The 14,067-nt window shown below is 62.4% G+C and overlaps 1 protein-coding gene across 1 annotated transcript in view; it reads right to left on the bottom strand.

Annotated features, from left to right (window-relative positions):
* The window catches only part of LOC121273819 (chromodomain-helicase-DNA-binding protein 7-like), a gene marked incomplete at its 5' end in the record, with an annotated part of 105,800 nt that overhangs the window by 72,414 nt on the left and 19,319 nt on the right, over window positions 1-14,067 (bottom strand). Inside the window, 3 exons of the mRNA XM_041180970.1 lie at window positions 9,529-9,672; window positions 10,278-10,454; window positions 11,953-12,196. Of these exons, the coding sequence (XP_041036904.1) occupies window positions 9,529-9,672; window positions 10,278-10,454; window positions 11,953-12,196 (565 nt within the window). The remainder of the gene's footprint in view (window positions 1-9,528; window positions 9,673-10,277; window positions 10,455-11,952; window positions 12,197-14,067) is intronic.

Here is a 14,067-nt window from a genome sequence, read left to right as displayed (position 1 = left end):
GGGCGGGCGGGAGGGAGATCGAGAACACGGGCGGGCGGGAGGGAGATCGAGAACACGGGCGGGCGGGAGGGAGATCGAGAACACGGGCGGGCGGGAGGGAGATCGAGAACACGGGCGGGCGGGAGGGAGATCGAGAACACGGGCGGGCGGGAGGGAGATCGAGAACACGGGCGGGCGGGAGGGAGATCGAGAACACGGGCGGGCGGGAGGGAGATCGAGAACACGGGCGGGCGGGAGGGAGATCGAGAACACGGGCGGGCGGGAGGGAGATCGAGAACACGGGCGGGCGGGAGGGAGATCGAGAACACGGGCGGGAGGGAGATCGAGAACACGGGCGGGCGGGAGGGAGATCGAGAACACGGGCGGGCGGGAGGGAGATCGAGAACACGGGCGGGCGGGAGGGAGATCGAGAACACGGGCGGGCGGGAGGGAGATCGAGAACACGGGCGGGCGATCGAGAACACGGGCGGGCGATCGAGAACACGGGCGGGCGATCGAGAACACGGGCGGGCGATCGAGAACACGGGCGGGCGATCGAGAACACGGGCGGGCGATCGAGAACACGGGCGGGCGATCGAGAACACGGGCGGGCGATCGAGAACACGGGCGGGCGATCGAGAACACGGGCGGGCGATCGAGAACACGGGCGGGCGATCGAGAACACGGGCGGGCGGGCGGGAGATCGAGAACACGGGAGGGAGATCGAGAACACGGGCGGGCGGGCGGGAGATCGAGAACACGGGCGGGCGGGAGGGAGATCGAGAACACGGGCGGGCGGGAGGGAGATCGAGAACACGGGCGGGCGGGAGGGAGATCGAGAACACGGGCGGGCGGGAGGGAGATCGAGAACACGGGCGGGCGGGAGGGAGATCGAGAACACGGGCGGGCGGGAGGGAGATCGAGAACACGGGCGGGCGGGAGGGAGATCGAGAACACGGGCGGGCGGGAGGGAGATCGAGAACACGGGCGGGCGGGAGGGAGATCGAGAACACGGGCGGGCGGGCGGGAGATCGAGAACACGGGCGGGCGGGAGGGAGATCGAGAACACGGGCGGGCGGGCGGGAGATCGAGAACACGGGCGGGCGGGCGGGAGATCGAGAACACGGGCGGGCGGGCGGGAGATCGAGAACATGGGCGGGAGACCGAGAAGACGGGCGGGCGGGCGGGAGGGAGACCGAGAAGACGGGCGGGCGGGCGGGAGGGAGACCGAGAAGACGGGCGGGCGGGCGGGAGGGAGACCGAGAAGACGGGCGGGCGGGCGGGAGATCGAGAACACGGGCGGGCGAGCGGGAGATCGAGAACACGGGCGGGCGGGCGGGAGATCGAGAACACGGGCGGGCGAGCGGGAGATCGAGAACACGGGCGGGCGAGCGGGAGATCGAGAACACGGGCGGGCGAGCGGGAGATCGAGAACACGGGCGGGCGAGCGGGAGATCGAGAACACGGGCGGGCGAGCGGGAGATCGAGAACACGGGCGGGCGAGCGGGAGATCGAGAACACGGGCGGGCGGGGAGGGAGATCGAGAACACGGGCGGGCGGGAGGGAGATCGAGAACACGGGCGGGCGGGAGGGAGATCGAGAACACGGGCGGGCGGGAGGGAGATCGAGAACACGGGCGGGCGGGAGGGAGATCGAGAACACGGGCGGGCGGGAGGGAGATCGAGAACACGGGCGGGCGGGAGGGAGATCGAGAACACGGGCGGGCGGGAGGGAGATCGAGAACACGGGCGGGCGGGAGGGAGATCGAGAACACGGGCGGGCGGGAGGGAGATCGAGAACACGGGCGGGCGGGAGGGAGATCGAGAACACGGGCGGGCGGGAGGGAGATCGAGAACACGGGCGGGCGGGAGGGAGATCGAGAACACGGGCGGGCGGGAGGGAGATCGAGAACACGGGCGGGCGGGAGGGAGATCGAGAACACGGGCGGGCGGGAGGGAGATCGAGAACACGGGCGGGCGGGAGGGAGATCGAGAACACGGGCGGGCGGGAGGGAGATCGAGAACACGGGCGGGCGGGAGGGAGATCGAGAACACGGGCGGGAGGGAGATCGAGAACACGGGCGGGCGGGAGGGAGATCGAGAACACGGGCGGGCGGGAGGGAGATCGAGAACACGGGCGGGCGGGAGGGAGATCGAGAACACGGGCGGGCGGGAGGGAGATCGAGAACACGGGCGGGAGATCGAGAACACGGGCGGGCGATCGAGAACACGGGCGGGCGATCGAGAACACGGGCGGGCGATCGAGAACACGGGCGGGCGATCGAGAACACGGGTGGGCGATCGAGAACACGGGCGGGCGATCGAGAACACGGGCGGGCGATCGAGAACACGGGCGGGCGATCGAGAACACGGGCGGGCGATCGAGAACACGGGCGGGCGATCGAGAACACGGGCGGGCGGGCGGGAGATCGAGAACACGGGAGGGAGATCGAGAACACGGGCGGGCGGGAGGGAGATCGAGAACACGGGCGGGCGGGAGGGAGATCGAGAACACGGGCGGGCGGGAGGGAGATCGAGAACACGGGCGGGCGGGAGGGAGATCGAGAACACGGGCGGGCGGGAGGGAGATCGAGAACACGGGCGGGCGGGAGGGAGATCGAGAACACGGGCGGGCGGGAGGGAGATCGAGAACACGGGCGGGCGGGAGGGAGATCGAGAACACGGGCGGGCGGGAGGGAGATCGAGAACACGGGCGGGCGGGAGGGAGATCGAGAACACGGGCGGGCGGGCGGGAGATCGAGAACACGGGCGGGCGGGAGGGAGATCGAGAACACGGGCGGGCGGGCGGGAGATCGAGAACACGGGCGGGCGGGCGGGAGATCGAGAACACGGGCGGGCGGGCGGGAGATCGAGAACATGGGCGGGAGACCGAGAAGACGGGCGGGCGGGCGGGAGGGAGACCGAGAAGACGGGCGGGCGGGCGGGAGGGAGACCGAGAAGACGGGCGGGCGGGCGGGAGGGAGACCGAGAAGACGGGCGGGCGGGCGGGAGGGAGACCGAGAAGACGGGCGGGCGGGCGGGAGGGAGACCGAGAAGACGGGCGGGCGGGCGGGAGGGAGACCGAGAAGACGGGCGGGCGGGCGGGAGGGAGACCGAGAAGACGGGCGGGCGGGCGGGAGGGAGACCGAGAAGACGGGCGGGCGGGCGGGAGGGAGACCGAGAAGACGGGCGGGCGGGCGGGAGGGAGACCGAGAAGACGGGCGGGCGGGCGGGAGGGAGACCGAGAAGACGGGCGGGCGGGCGGGAGGGAGACCGAGAAGACGGGCGGGCGGGCGGGAGGGAGACCGAGAAGACGGGCGGGCGGGCGGGCGGGAGGGAGACCGAGAAGACGGGCGGGCGGGCGGGCGGGAGGGAGACCGAGAAGACGGGCGGGCGGGCGGGAGGGAGACCGAGAAGACGGGCGGGCGGGCGGGAGGGAGACCGAGAAGACGGGCGGGCGGGCGGGAGGGAGACCGAGAAGACGGGCGGGCGGGCGGGAGGGAGACCGAGAAGACGGGCGGGCGGGCGGGAGGGAGACCGAGAAGACGGGCGGGCGGGCGGGAGGGAGACCGAGAAGACGGGCGGGCGGGCGGGAGGGAGACCGAGAAGACGGGCGGGCGGGGCGGGAGGGAGACCGAGAAGACGGGCGGGCGGGCGGGAGGGAGACCGAGAAGACGGGCGGGCGGGCGGGAGGGAGACCGAGAAGACGGGCGGGCGGGCGGGAGGGAGACCGAGAAGACGGGCGGGCGGGCGGGAGGGAGACCGAGAAGACGGGCGGGCGGGCGGGAGGGAGACCGAGAAGACGGGCGGGCGGGCGGGAGGGAGACCGAGAAGACGGGCGGGCGGGCGGGAGGGAGACCGAGAAGACGGGCGGGCGGGCGGGAGGGAGACCGAGAAGACGGGCGGGCGGGCGGGAGGGAGACCGAGAAGACGGGCGGGCGGGCGGGAGGGAGACCGAGAAGACGGGCGGGCGGGCGGGAGGGAGACCGAGAAGACGGGCGGGCGGGCGGGAGGGAGACCGAGAAGACGGGCGGGCGGGCGGGAGGGAGACCGAGAAGACGGGCGGGCGGGCGGGAGGGAGACCGAGAAGACGGGCGGGCGGGCGGGAGGGAGACCGAGAAGACGGGCGGGCGGGAGACCGAGAACACGGGCGGGCGGGAGACCGAGAACACGGGCGGGCGAGAGGGAGAGAGAGAACACGGGCGGGCGAGAGGGAGAGAGAGAACACGGGCGGGCGAGAGGGAGAGAGAGAACACGGGCGGGCGAGAGGGAGAGAGAGAACACGGGCGGGCGAGAGGGAGAGAGAGAACACGGGCGGGCGAGAGGGAGAGAGAGAACACGGGCGGGCGAGAGGGAGAGAGAGAACACGGGCGGGCGAGAGGGAGAGAGAGAACACGGGCGGGCGAGAGGGAGAGAGAGAACACGGGCGGGCGAGAGGGAGAGAGAGAACACGGGCGGGCGAGAGGGAGAGAGAGAACACGGGCGGGCGAGAGGGAGAGAGAGAACACGGGCGGGCGAGAGGGAGAGAGAGAACACGGGCGGGCGAGAGGGAGAGAGAGAACACGGGCGGGCGAGAGGGAGAGAGAGAACACGGGCGGGCGAGAGGGAGAGAGAGAACACGGGCGGGCGAGAGGGAGAGAGAGAACACGGGCGGGCGAGAGGGAGAGAGAGAACACGGGAGAGAGAGAGAACACGGGCATGAGCGAGAACACGGGCGAGAGAGAGAGAGAACACGGGCGAGAGAGAGAGAGAGAGAACACGGGCGAGAGAGAGAGAGAGAGAGAACACGGGTGAGAGAGAGAGAGAGAGAGAACACGGGCGAGAGAGAGAACACGGGCGAGAGAGAGAGAGTGAACACGGGCGAGAGAGAGAGAGTGAACACGGGCGAGAGAGAGAGAGTGAACACGGGCGAGAGACAGAGAGTGAACACGGGCGAGAGAGAGAGAGTGAACACGGGCGAGAGAGAGAGAGTGAACACGGGCGAGAGACAGAGAGAGAACACGGGCGAGAGAGAGAGAGAGAACACGGGCGAGAGAGAGAGAGAGAACACGGGCGAGAGAGAGAGAGAGAACACGGGCGAGAGAGAGAGAGAGAGAGAGAGAGAGAACACGGGCGAGAGAGAGAGAGAGAGAGAACACGGGCGAGAGAGAGAGAGAGAGAACACGGGCGAGAGAGAGAGAGAGAGAACACGGGCGAGAGAGAGAGAGAGAAAGAGAACACGGGCGAGAGAGAGAGAGAGAAAGAGAACACGGGCGAGAGAGAAAGAGAACACGGGCGAGAGAGAGAGAGAGAGAGAATACGGGCGAGAGAGAGAGAGAGAGAGAATACGGGCGAGAGAGAGAGAGAGAACACGGGTGAGAGAGAGAGAGAGAGAGAACACGGGCGAGAGAGAGAGAGAGAGAGAGAGAGAACATGAGCGAGAGAGAGAGAGAGAACACGGGCGAGAGAGAGAGAGAGAGAACACGGGCGAGAGAGAGAGAGAGAGAACACGGGCGAGAGAGAGAGAGAGAGAGAACACGGGCGAGAGAGAGAGAGAACACGGGCGAGAGAGAGAGAGAACACGGGCGAGAGAGAGAGAGAACACGGGCGAGAGAGAGAGAGAACACGGGCGAGAGAGAGAGAGAACACGGGCGAGAGAGAGAGAGAACACGGGCGAGAGAGAGAGAGAACACGGGCGAGAGAGAGAGAGAACACGGGCGAGAGAGAGAGAGAACACGGGCGAGAGAGAGAGAGAGAGAGAGAGAGAACACGGGCGAGAGAGAGAGAGAGAGAGAGAACACGGGCGAGAGAGAGAGAGAACACGGGCGAGAGGGAGAGAGAGAAAGAGAACACGGGCGAGAGAGAGAGAGAGAGAGAGAGAACACGGGCGAGAGAGAGAGAGAGAGAGAGAACACGGGCGAGAGAGAGAGAGAGAGAGAGAGAACACGGGCGAGAGAGAGAGAGAGACAACACGGGCGAGAGAGAGAGAGAGAGAGAACACGGGCGAGAGAGAGAGAGAGAACACGGGCGAGAGAGAGAGAGAAAACGGGCGAGAGAGAACACGGGCGAGAGAGAGAGAGAGAGAGAGAGAACATGGGTGAGAGAGAGGGAGAGAGAGAGAGGACACGGGCGAGAGACAGAGAGAGAGAGAACGCACGAGAGAGAACACGGGCGAGAGAGAGAGAACACGGGCGAGAGAGAGAGAACACGGGCGAGAGAGAGAGAACACGGGCGAGAGAGAGAGAACACGGGCGAGAGAGAGAGAACACGGGCGAGAGAGAGAGAACACGGGCGAGAGAGAGAGAACACGGGCGAGAGAGAGAGAACACGGGCGAGAGAGAGAGAACACGGGCGAGAGAGAGAGAACACGGGCGAGAGAGAGAGAACACGGGCGAGAGAGAGAGAACACGGGCGAGAGAGAGAGAACACGGGCGAGAGAGAGAGAACACGGGCGAGAGAGAGAGAACACGGGCGAGAGAGAGAGAACACGGGCGAGAGAGAGAGAACACGGGCGAGAGAGAGAGGGAGAGAACGCGAGAGAGAGAGGGAGAGAACGCGAGAGAGAGGGGGAGAGAACGCGCGAGAGAGAGAGAACGCGCGAGAGAGAGAGAACGCGCGAGAGAGAGAGAACGCGCGAGACAGAGAGAACGCGCGAGACAGAGAGAACGCGCGAGACAGAGAGAACGCGCGAGACAGAGAGAACGCGCGAGACAGAGAGAACGCGCGAGACAGAGAGAACGCGCGAGACAGAGAGAACGCGCGAGACAGAGAGAACGCGCGAGACAGAGAGAACGCGCGAGACAGAGAGAACGCGCGAGACAGAGAGAACGCGCGAGACAGAGAGAACGCGCGAGACAGTGAGAACGCGCGAGACAGAGAGAACGCGCGAGACAGAGAGAACGCGCGAGACAGAGAGAACGCGCGAGACAGAGAGAACGCGAGAGAGAGGGAACACGGGCGAGAGAGAGAGGGAGAGAACACGGGCGAGAGAGAGAGGGAGAGAACACGGGCGAGAGAGAGGGAGAGAACACGGGCGAGAGAGAGGGAGAGAACACGGGCGAGAGAGAGATCTCGAACACGGGCGAGAGAGAGATCTCGAACACGGGCGAGAGAGAGATCTCGAACACGGGCGAGAGAGAGATCTCGAACACGGGCGAGAGAGAGATCTCGAACACGGGCGAGAGAGAGATCTCGAACACGGGCGAGAGAGAGATCTCGAACACGGGCGAGAGAGAGATCTCGAACACGGGCGAGAGAGAGATCTCGAACACGCGCGAGAGAGAGATCTCGAACACGCGCGAGAGAGAGAGAACGCGCGAGAGAGAGAGAACGCGCGAGAGAGAGAGAACGCGCGAGAGAGAGAGAACGCGCGAGAGAGAGAGAACGCGTGAGAGAGAGAGAACGCGCGAGAGAGAGAGAACGCGCGAGAGAGAGAGAACGCGCGAGAGAGAGAGAACGCGCGAGAGAGAGAGAACGCGCGAGAGAGAGAGAACGCGCGAGAGAGAGAGAACGCGCGAGAGAGAGAGAACGCGCGAGAGAGAGAGAACGCGCGAGAGAGAGAGAACGCGCGAGAGAGAGAGAACGCGCGAGAGAGAGAGAACGCGCGAGAGAGAGAACGCGCGCGAGAGAGAGAACGCGCGAGAGAGAGAACGCGCGAGAGAGAGAACGCGAGAGAGGGAGAGAGAACGCGCGAGAGAGGGAGAGAGAACGCGCGAGAGAGGGAGAGAGAACGCGCGAGAGAGGGAGAGAGAACGCGCGAGAGAGGGAGAGAGAACGCGCGAGAGAGGGAGAGAGAACGCGCGAGGGAGAGAGAGAGAACGCGCGAGGGAGAGAGAGAGAACGCGCGAGGGAGAGAGAGAGAACGCGCGAGGGAGAGAGAGAGAACGCGCGAGGGAGAGAGAGAGAACGCGCGAGGGAGAGAGAGAGAACGCGCGAGGGAGAGAGAGAGAACGCGCGAGGGAGAGAGAGAGAACGCGCGAGGGAGAGAGAGAGAACGCGCGAGGGAGAGAGAGAGAACGCGCGAGGGAGAGAGAGAGAACGCGCGAGGGAGAGAGAGAGAACGCGCGAGGGAGAGAGAGAGAACGCGCGAGGGAGAGAGAGAGAACGCGCGAGGGAGAGAGAGAGAACGCGCGAGGGAGAGAGAGAGAACGCGCGAGGGAGAGAGAGAGAACGCGCGAGGGAGGGAGAGAGAACGCGCGAGGGAGGGAGAGAGAACGCGCGAGGGAGAGAGAGGGAACGCGCGAGGGAGAGAGAGGGAACGCGCGAGGGAGAGAGAGGGAACGCGCGAGGGAGAGAGAGGGAACGCGCGAGGGAGAGAGAGGGAACGCGCGAGGGAGAGAGAGGGAACACGTGAGGGAGAGAGAGGGAACGCGCGAGGGAGAGAGAGGGAACGCGCGAGGGAGAGAGAGGGAACGCGCGAGGGAGAGAGAGAGAATGCGCGAGGGAGAGAGAGAGAACGCGCGGGAGAGAGAGAGAACGCGCGGGAGAGAGAGAACGCGCGGGAGAGAGAGAGAGAACGCGCGAGGGAGAGAGAGAAAACGCGCAAGGGAGAGAGAGAGAGAATACGGGCGAGAGAGAGAGAACACGGGCGAGAGAGAGAGAACACGGGCGAGAGAGAGAGAACACGGGCGAGAGAGAGAGAGAACACGGACGAGAGAGAGAGAGAACACGGACGAGAGAGAGAGAGAGAGAACACGGGCGAGAGAGAGAGAGAGAGAACACGGGCGAGAGAGAGAGAGGGAGAGAGAGAACCCGCGCGAGAGACAGAGAACCCGCGCGAGAGACAGAGAACGCGCGCGAGAGACAGAGAACGCGCGCGAGAGACAGAGAACGCGCGCGAGAGACAGAGAACGCGCGCGAGAGACAGAGAACGCGCGCGAGAGACAGAGAACGCGCGCGAGAGACAGAGAACGCGCGCGAGAGACAGAGAACGCGCGCGAGAGACAGAGAACGCGCGCGAGAGACAGAGAACGCGCGCGAGAGACAGAGAACGCGCGCGAGAGACAGAGAACGCGCGCGAGGGACAGAGAACGCGCGCGAGGGAGAGAGAGAGAACGCGCGCGAGGGAGAGAGAGAGAACGCGCGCGAGGGAGAGAGAGAGAACGCGCGCGAGGGAGAGAGAGAGAACGCGCGCGAGGGAGAGAGAGAGAACGCGCGCGAGGGAGAGAGAGAGAACGCGCGCGAGGGAGAGAGAGAGAACGCGCGCGAGGGAGAGAGAGAGAACGCGCGCGAGGGAGAGAGAACGCGCGCGAGGGAGAGAGAGAGAGAACGCGCGCGAGGGAGAGAGAGAGAACGCACGCGAGGGAGAGAGAGAGAACGCACGCGAGGGAGAGAACGCGCGCGAGAGAGAGAGCGCGTGAGAGTGCCAGAGAGAGAGAGAGAGAGAGAGAACGGGTGTGAGAGAGAGAGAGAGAGAGAGTGCGCCTGCGCCGGGTTTGGGGAGGGGTGGAACAAGCAGGGCGCGGGGGAGAGGATTGGGACCCTTAGCCAAGCGCCAGGCATTGGATCGACCCGCGAGCGGACTCCCACCGACTGCAGCCTCCCTGCTGCTCTCACGTACGTACGTACGTACCTGCTCCTCGGTCTTCAGATCTCCAAACTCCTGTAGGAATGCAGACTCCAGGGGGAACTGTGCGGGCTCCAGGAAGTTTAACAAGCTGAACAGCTCCTCCACCGTGTTCTGCAGCGGCGTCCCGGTCAGCAGGACCTTGTGTTCCTGCAGAAGGTGAGAGAGAGAGAGAGAGAGACGACTTAAGATGCAGGGGACCAAGAGACACAAAAACAGTAGAGAGAGTAAAAAAAGGGTCAGTGCGCCCCCGAGAGAGAGCGAGCGAGCGTAGGTATACACGCGATAGGGAAGGGAAGAGCACGCGGACTGGCGGCACCTTTCACAACCTCGCAGCCTCCCCGAAGCCTTCTGCAGCCAACTTCTGAAGCGTCAATGTACGCGTAGCGAAGGCGGCAGGGAGTTTGGGCACAGCAAGCTCCCACAGACAGTAACGCAAGAACGACAGGATGGCCTGGTAATGTTGTGACGTTGAGTGATAAAACATTGGCTCCAGGACGCTCAGTGTGGCTGTTCATATTTTTTCTTTCAGACAATCGTCCAGAGGTGGGTCACTGACCCCCATCTGCAAACAGGCCTTTCCGGTGGGGGGGGTAACTCTACCCCCCTCACCCGTTCTTGGAAACCCTGGGGACAGGCTGACGAAGAAAGCAGTAGCCTCAGCTCGCAAAATAGTGCCCGGTTCTCACCGGCATCCAGTCCCCTCGCATCCCCCACCCAACCCCCCCCCTCCCCGAGGATCTGCGGCTCCGTACCAGGTCCATGAGCTTGAGTCCCTCCAGCAGCTTGCAGTTCCTGTTCTTGAGCCGGTGAGCTTCATCAATGATCACGCAGCGCCACTGGATCTCACGCAGCTCCGGGCAGTCCGACAGGATCATCTCAAAGGTGGTGATCAGGGCATCGAATCGGTAGGCCCCCGGAATGAAGTGACCCTGGGAGGGTAGGGAGGAAGACAGAACATGACACACAAGTCTCAGTGAGAGAGAGAGAGAGAGAGAGAGAGAGAGAGACACACCCACACACAGGCAGACACACACGTCTAAGTTAGAGAGAGAAAGAGAGAGAGAGAGACACCCACACACACAGGCAGACACACACGTCTAAGTGACAGAGAGAGAGAGAGAGACAGACACACCCACACACAGGCAGACACACACGTCTAAGTGAGAGAGAGAGAGAGAGACACCCACACACACAGGCAGACACACACGTCTAAGTGAGAGAGAGAGAGACACACACACCCATCTCTAAGTGTGAGAGAGAGAGACACACACGTCTCAGTGAGAGAGAGAGAGAGACAGACAGACACACCCACACACAGGCAGACACACACGTCTCAGTGAGAGAGAGAGACACACACACCCATATCTAAGTGAGAGAGAGAGAGACACAGGTCTCAGTGAGAGAGAGAGAGACAGACACACCCACACACAGGCAGACACACACGTCTCAGTGAGAGAGAGAGACACACACACCCATATCTAAGTGAGAGAGAGAGAGACACAGGTCTCAGTGAGAGAGAGAGAGACAGACACACCCACACACAGGCAGACACACACGTCTCAGTGAGAGAGAGAGACACACACACCCATATCTAAGTGAGAGAGAGAGAGACACAGGTCTCAGTGAGAGAGAGAGAGACAGACACACCTACACACAGGCAGACACACACGTCTCAGTGAGAGAGAGAGACACACACACCCATATCTAAGTGTGAGAGAGAGAGACACAGGTCTCAGTGAGAGAGAGAGAGAGAGAGAGAGAGAGAGACAGACACACCCACACACAGGCAGACACACACGTCTCAGTGAGAGAGACAGACACACCCACACACAGGCAGACACACACGTCTCAGTGAGAGAGAGAGAGAGAGAGAGAGAGAGAGACAGACAGACACATCCACACACAGGCAGACACACACATCTCAGTGAGAGAGAGAGAGAGAGAGAGACAGACACACCAACACACAGGCAGACACACACATCTAAGTGAGAGAGAGAGACACCCACACACAGGCAGACACACACATCTAAGTGAGAGAGAGAGAGAGACACACCTACACACAGGCAGACACACACATCTAAGCGAGAGAGAGAGACACACCCACACATAGGCAGACACACACATCTAAGTGAGAGAGAGAGAGCGACACCCACACACAGGCAGACACACACATCTAAGTGAGAGAGAGAGAGAGAGAGAGAGACACACCCAGCCGCAGACAGGGGCGCGCACCCCCACCCACAGACAGGCGCGTACCCCCACAATGTGGGTAATAAATGCTGGCCTAGCTGGCGACACCCACGTCCCTCGAAAGAATGAAACAACGTACGCCTACACGCGCCCACAGACGCAGCCCAACACCCAGGGTCTGACGCAACTTACAACCCCCCACCCCCCCCCCCCAACCAGTCCAGGCTCCCGGCTTACCTTCGAGTCTCTGAAGTACATCTCGTACTGCTGGATCATTTGCCGGCTGGCCAGGCTGCCGTGGTATACGATGGCGTTCATGTCGGTCCACGTGTTGAACTCCCGCTCCCAGTTGGTGATGGTGGAGAGGGGGGCGATGACCAGGAAAGGGCCGTGGATGTCGGCCGAGTAGACCTCCTCCAGGAAGGTGATGGACTGAATGGTTTTACCGAGGCCCATCTCGTCCGCCAGGATGCAGTTCTGTCTGTGGAGAGAGCGCGGGGTGGTCTGTAAAAAGGTGGGGGTGGGGGGGGGGGGTCACCGCTGCACCGTCTGAAAGGTCACTGGCGAGGCCCCTCCGCCAGGGGGGTGGGGGGGGGCGGGGCCAATTCCGGGCACCACGCCGAGACACCAAGGCTTTTGGCGGGCGGTGCGCAGGTTTTACTGGGAGAAGGGACTTCAACGACGCGGAAAGACTGGAGTGGCTGGGATCATACGAACATACAAAACAGGAGCAGGAGTCCCCATCGAGACGGCTCCGCTGGTCAATCAGATCATGGCTGATCCGTTTGTGCTTCGAGCTCCTCGTTCCCATCTGATCCCGATAACCCTCGGTTCCCTTGTCTTAAAAAATATTCAATGACACCGCCCCCCCCCACCCCCCCCACCCACCCCCCATCCACCGCATCCCCCCAACCTCCACCACCTTCTGAGACAGAGTCCCAAAGTCCATAAGACCATAGGAGCAGAAATGAGGCCATTTGGCCCATCCAGTCTGCTCCCCCATTCAATCACGGCTGATAAATTTCTCAACCCCCCCCATTCTCCCGCCTTCTCCCCGTAACCTTTGACCCCCTTACCAATCGAGAACCTATCTTTCTCGCTCTTAAATACACTCAGTGACCCGGCCTCCACCACCTTCTGTGGCCATGAATTCCATAGATTCACCACTCTCTGGCTAAAGAAGTTTCTCCTCATCTCTGTTCTAAAAGGTCTTCCCTTTACTCTGAGGCTGTGCCCCTCGGGTCCTAGTCTCTCCTACTAATGGAAACATCTTCCCCACGTCCACTCTATCCAGGCCTTTCAGTATTCTGTAAGTTTCAATCAGATCCCCCCCCCTCATCCTTCTAAACTCCATCGAGTATAGACCCAGAGTCCTCAAACGTTCCTCACATGTTAAAGCCTTTCATTCCTGGGATCGTTCTCATGAACCTCCTCTGGACCCTCTCCAGGGTCAACACATCCTTCCTGAGATACTGGGCCCAAAATTGCTCACAATATTCTAAATGCGGTCTGACCAGAGCCTTATATAAAGCCTGAGCAGCGCATCCCTACTTTTATATTCTAGTCCTCTCGAAATAAATGCCAACATTGCATTTGCCTTCCTAACTACCGACTCAAGTTGCACAACACTCGGGAAAGATTCTCCTCATCTCTGTCCTAAAAGGGCGACCCCTAATTTTCAAACAGTGACCCCCCCCCCCTTCGTTCTGGACTCATCCACAAGAGGAAACATTCTTTCCACGTCCACTTTGTCAAGGCCGTTCAGGATCTTATATACTTCAATCCAATCACCCTCCCTCACTCTTCTAAACTCCAGTGGAAACAAGCCCAGTCTGTCCGACCCTTCCCTCATAAGACAGCCCGCTCATTCCAGGCATCAATCTGGTAAACCTCCTCTGAACCGCCTCCAACGCATTTACACCCTTCCTCTAATAAGAAGATCAAAGCTGCGCAAAGGTATTCGAGGCGCAGTCTCACCCAATGCCCTGTATAACTGAAGCATAACATCCTTACTCTTATCACAGCAAAAAAACTGTGGAGGCTGGAAATCCAAAACAAAAAAACAGCTGGAAAAACTCAGCAGGTCTGGCAGCCTCTGCGGAGAGGGACACAGTTAACGTTTTGAGTCCGTATGACTCTTCAACAGAACTAAGTAAAAATAGAATAGAGGTGAAATATAAGCTGGTTTAAGGGGGGGTGGGACAGGTAGAGCTGGATAGAGGGCCAGTGATAGGTGGAGATAACCAAAAGATGTCACAGACAAAAGAACAAAGAGGTGTTGAAGGTGGTGATATTATCTAAAGGAATGTGCTAGTTAAGGGTAGAAAGCAGGACGAGCAAGGTACAGATAGA

Source organism: Carcharodon carcharias (assembly GCF_017639515.1).
Source record: "Carcharodon carcharias isolate sCarCar2 chromosome 27 unlocalized genomic scaffold, sCarCar2.pri SUPER_27_unloc_17, whole genome shotgun sequence".
NCBI classification, from domain to species: Eukaryota; Metazoa; Chordata; class Chondrichthyes; order Lamniformes; family Lamnidae; genus Carcharodon; species Carcharodon carcharias.
This window is presented reverse-complemented; position numbering and strand designations above follow the sequence as displayed.